Consider the following 5,720-nt stretch of genomic DNA (forward strand, 5'->3'; position numbering starts at 1 on the left):
CAGGAGGGTAGTTCTGGCGAACCTTTTCCTGTTCAGCGGCAAGTTGATTGTCCCCAAAAACATTACGTGTATTAACTACGGCGGCACTCGATAAAACGGCTCCGTGTGCGCGACTTTGCAGTACTGTACATGAAAAGCAAACGCTAGCAAATGTGTCAATACCAATAATCCGTGAAAACGTACCATCAGCGTAGAAGTCGAGCACGTCCTTTTCACTCAAGAAATGATCGAGACCAAATATGCCGTTTGGATGGCTGTCGGGGCGAATGTACTTGTAGCGATCGTCCAAGTTGCTGCGTGGGCGGGCGCGTCCCATTTACCTGTGATTCCCGATGCAAATGAGTTGCATTTCGTAGATAACCGTCAAACGTAATTGCAGGAATTTTGACAAACGACCGCCTTCTGTTGACCGAAAGGCTCGAACAGAAACTGCACGGACACTTAACTTAAAGTTTGTAAGCCACTTGAGCAGCGGAAAGGGCGCTCTTACAAATTTTAAGTCTAAAATCGCTTAAGATGAATATATTCAGCCTTAGTGGGTAGGCTATGTAGCATTATGCTAAATCCGGTCTGGGGGGGGGTAAACCGATCAAGCCCAATAGAGCTAACCTGCTATAATAATTATTGCATTGCGACAAGGTTCCCAAATCGATTATTTTAGTGGACTTATATCGTAATATTTGGTTTCAAGTTATTTTCCCCCGATCCCTGGTAGGATAAATAGCAACGCTTCATTTCTTCGCGTTGGTGAGAGAATCGATTTCCAAATAGTTTATGTTTCATTCTCTCACGATTGGGTAACCAATATCTTTTAGCGTCTTCCGCATCGCCCCTGAACGCTCCTTAATAACTGTAATGTATTGAACAATACATGCACATGTATATATGTACAGAAGTCCCCCTAAATAAGCGTGGTGTTTAGCCGGGGCCATCCTATATACTTTCGAAGGTAATATTGCAGATTCGTTCAGAGCACGCCTATTTAAAAAACAATGAAACGGATACAGGAGGGTATACAAAATACAGAATTCCGCTTATTCAGGTAGACTTCTGTAGTACCAAACATATCACGCTGCGTATCGATTTGGCCTGAGCGATTTGGTAATTGATTTGCTTTCTGTGTGTTTTTCACGAAGTTCAGCTTTATACATGTACTACACTCATGATCCCCACCTTCTTGATCATGTGTATAAATAGCTCGTGCTTCCTTTCAGTCACAGATACTTTGTGCGTTCATTTACAAAAAATATATTTCTATAGTAGTCTTACGTAAATACAGTAACTGCTCCAGAGCGTATCCTTGTTCAACCAAGGAAACAAAAGCACAAGTAACTCGTGCTTTTGATTCGGTATACGGTATTCCATAGCAGCGACGTGTTACCATACAGTGCAGCACCGTTTGCTGTGCCGAATATTACGTTTTGACAAGCTCTGCAATTCTCGCGTACAACATTCAGTGGGCACAAGTCAGTTCGCAACTTGCTCCCTTCCCCGAACAATCTCTCAAATCGACGCTACTGGTGCCCTCAATAAGCGACAACACCCATGCACCTCGCTTACATTTTCGCTGTGATGGCTGTAGGTACGCTCCACCACAGTATCGATGGCCTCCTTGTTGTAATTGGGAAAGGAAATAGTACTGAAAACGGGGCTCTATCTGATCCATTCACTTTAATTCATACAGACGTCCAGCGCTCGTTGCGTCGAGCTGAAAATGACCGAGGTGACATTGAGGAAGAGCAAATTGTAAGCTGGCCTGAAGTACTGAAGAAGGTGACTGCCGCTAGATCTGCGAAAATGAAGGTTCGGAAGGTTACAGAAAAATTTGAAGACCCCGTCTCGAAGAAGCTGGTTGAACATTTGAGGGTTTATCGAGATAAAGGTAGCTAAGGGTTTCGGCTGACTCAAATAACCAGTGCCAGTCAAACGAGAAGCATCTTCAGAGTGATAGTGCGTTCAAGTGTGACCAGCTCTGTGCTGTTGTGTATAGCTAACAAGGTATGGAGCACCTCTATCATAATAGATTAATCCAGGTATTCCTCAAAACGTGACGATAGAGTAGTCTTTTGGTCTTTCCACCTAGCTCTGTGGTGAATTTCGGCTTGCTATCCGAACACTACGCATAAAGGATTTCAACAGAGCAACCAGGCAATTACGGTATAATGAAGAACGCCCTATCCAGCTTATTTCCGCCAGTGATCGAAACCGAAAATTAGCAAAACAACTTCTTAATCTGCGGCTTACTAATACTAAGCTTACTTATGTACCCACCTACTGTATCACAAAGTAGCGAGGAAGCGTAGGAGCGGAGACGGCGAGTACGGGCGCCGAAGAGAGTTGTAGGGGAGGAGAGGAGTTGCTGCCCGAAAGCAAATTGAGAAGTGATTAATCAGTTAAAGTTGGCGGCGGCAAGCTAGTAGCTGCCGCACAACCCGTACCAGATATTCACGGACGTATCCAGATCCCATACCAAAATCTATCTTTATCAAATCCTAATTTTTCCTGTAACTACCAATGAAAGCCTATGAATCCTAATTCTTATCTTGGTCGTAAATTTCGCACAGCGCCCCATAATCACAATTTCCGGATAAAAGCTTGATTTTTGCAAATCCATGGGATTTTGGACCAATAGGATTGCCGTATGATGTAAAGACAAGCAATTTAAAAAACCTCCTCAAGTTCAAGCCGATCAGAATAATCTGACCAGCCGAAGTCAAATAATTGGCGTAGCTGGTCGTTGCCATGGCATTGACCAGTGACCATCACGTCACATGACCCCCCTTCGAAGACGAGCCCCTCCTAGAGAAAAGGGTTCTCTTTCTGCTTGGACTTCCAGTAAAGGTCGATGAGTCCGGAAATTTGTGTTAGATTCTCTACGGGCTCCCAAATGTATTCCTTCTTGGTTTCACGAAGCCACCCGATCTTTCACTGCGGTTTTCCATTGTACTTGCGATGTCCAATGACGGTTTTAACGAGTTGGCTCTCGGAAACGTCGGCTAACACAACCTTATTCACATTTTGCCTTGGCTTGAGGTATTTGCGGTACAGCTTCAATAGTGACGTACTTCTCCGGTCCAGAAATTAATTAACAGTTAGGTTTTTCATAAAAAAACCTCGCATGTATGATTGGTCAATGCCCATTCTGAAATGGGTACGATTGGCTAAAATGAGTTCATATGAGGATTTGTAAGCACACGGATTAAGAGTAATTGACACGAAAATGGATCAAATTGCTTTTAGTGATATACCACTAGATTAAGCTCCGTTTGCGCTTTCTCTACTATATTTTAAAGTTTAATTCTGATTATTTTTGACGCCAAAGCGAAAAAAACACTACACCCCTCCATAAAGTGATAGTTCAAATGGTCAAAATTGACGGGAAATTTGCTCTCAAAACAATCGTGCTGACGCTACGTAAGTAGAACTTCCAATCTAGCTCAACCACGCTCCCGTTAAAGCTGTACGACCAAAGCTATCGCCGATTTAAAGAGCTGTTAATTCTTTTTCGGGCCAGACAAGTATGGAACACCGGATGTAGCTTCAATTTTTGCGAAAGTCCTAGCTCATATTAGTCTCGAGATGCCTTCTTCAGTACCGGGAAGGGTCCAGTAAATCTTGGAGCTAACTTCTTCGACTGTGCATACCCCTTATGGCGGATGTCCATGCTCTTTCCGTCAAGTAACACCATATCACCAGTCTCGAAGTCATGAACAAATCTGTTTCTGTCGTAATAGTGTTTCATGCACTCTTGGGCTTCACTCATACGGTCGTGCGCTACCTCGGGGATGACCTCTTGCCGGAGTAAGAACTCTTTTGCTGCTTTCTCCAACTTGTTGAATCCCGGGTCTAACGTGACCTTCTCGGGCATGTACGGAATATATCCAAGATCCGCTTTACCCGGTGCCATTCTGATCGTCGAATGCACATGTCGATTGTAGGTAAGCTCTGCCATATGAAGAAACTCATCCCAATCGCTCTGGGCTGGGTTAACGACTCCACGAAGATAATCCCCGATGAAATGGTTCGTACGCTCCGTTTGTCCATCCGTCTGTGGTCTAAATGCCGATGACAGATTATGCTGCGTTCCCATAGCAGCTATAACAGCCTGCCAAAACTTGGACGTAAATTTGGCGTCACGATCAGACACAATCGTCTTCGGAAGGCCATGACCTTTTACAAAGTTATATATGAAGATATTTGCAGTTTCTTCGGCGCTATCTGTCGTCTGCTCTACAATGAACTTTGCACGCTTGATCAATCGATTTACGATGACCATGATGACATTGCTACCATCCTTGCTGGGAGGTAAAGACACAATGAAATCCATCGAAATGTCGATCCACATACCTCTTGGTACTTCCAGCGGTTGAAGTAATCCCGGAGGTTTCACTTGTCTAGCCTTGTTGCGCTGACAGGTTTCACAAGTGTTGCAAAAACGCTGGATACACTTCGTCATCTTTGGCCAATAATACCTCTTTCGTACTGCAACGTAAGTCATGTACGATCCAGTATGGCCTGCCGTTACGGCATAGTGGCTCTCGCAAATGACACGGTTTCTTAGATCTTCGTCATCCGGAATATACAGTCGCGGATTTTCATCTTCACCGGTCTGGTAGTATAAACCACCATCATTGAGCGAGTAATGCGGAACGTTGTCTCCAAGCTTGATCTTCTTGACATTTCCCTGCAAGTCCGTGTTCCATGAATACATTTTCTTTGCAAACTGTGCCACAGTCACCTTGTTCGCTACCATGGTTCCCACAATCTCACTGTTTGGAATCGTATCAAGAAGTTCCCTGAAGACTTACTAGCGCAGCCTCATGTTCGAACGCAGGGTTCCTTGGCAATGCATCTGCGACTACATTTGTTTCTTCTGGGATCCACGTGAGCATGGGTCGAAACTCCGCGAGTTCATTGAACCACCGCGCAAAGCGTCTATTCGCTGTCTTCTGCGTAATAATCACCTCGATGCTCTTATGATCGGTTTCGACGAGGAAGGGCTTGTCTAGCAGATATACACGCCATGGCTTCAGCGCATGCATGATCGCGAGAGGCTCTTGTTCGCGTAGTGGGTAGTTCAGCTATGCTGGTTTCACCTTCCGGCCAGTAAGGTAATAGGATGTTCCAACTCTCCCTCCTTTTGAAATAAGACTCCCCCATTTGCGAAATTTGAGGCGTCCATTCGAATACCGAAAGGCTTAGTGACATCAGGAAAACGGAGAACCGGTGGTGATGACAAGCGTTTCTTTAACTCATCAAAACACTGCAACTGGTCCTCTTTCAGTTCGATCGCATCTCGAGAACGTTTTCCCTTTATACATTCGTGCAAAGGACCTTCAAACCGAGCAAAAGCCTTACAAAATTGAAAACGTAGACAGTTGTCCCCATAAAGCTTTCCACTTGCTTCTTTGTCTTAGGAGCTGGCCCGTCTGTGATAATCTTCACCTTATCGGGGTCCATTCGAACACCCTTGCGTCCGACAAAGCCACCTAAAGATGGAATTTCGTCGACACAAAGTTGGCACTTAGACAGCTTTGACGTATAGCTTCTGCTCTTCACGTCGCTTCCAAACCCTGCCCAACGCGGCAATATGCTCGTCGACATCTTCTATTTTGGTGTACGCGTAAATGTCGTCGAAGTAAATCCGCATCACGTCACGTAAATCCCTGAAAACGTTCTGTAAAAACTTGTTAAAGGCTCCCAGGCTACCACAGAGTCCC

The 5,720-nt window shown here is 44.7% G+C and overlaps 1 protein-coding gene across 1 annotated transcript; it reads left to right on the forward strand.

The window, feature by feature from the left end:
* Window positions 1–1,545: 1,545 nt before the first annotated feature.
* On the forward strand, window positions 1,546–1,890 carry PITG_05121 (avr2 family secreted RxLR effector peptide protein, putative; the record flags this gene model as incomplete). Its single annotated transcript, XM_002998776.2, has 1 exon — window positions 1,546–1,890. One exon carries the CDS (start codon window positions 1,546–1,548, stop codon window positions 1,888–1,890), a length of 345 nt encoding a protein of 114 aa, XP_002998822.1.
* Window positions 1,891–5,720: the final 3,830 nt, after the last annotated feature.

The sequence above is a fragment of the Phytophthora infestans genome, genomic scaffold (assembly GCF_000142945.1).
Source record: "Phytophthora infestans T30-4 supercont1.7 genomic scaffold, whole genome shotgun sequence".
Taxonomy (NCBI): Eukaryota; Oomycota; class Peronosporomycetes; order Peronosporales; family Peronosporaceae; genus Phytophthora; species Phytophthora infestans.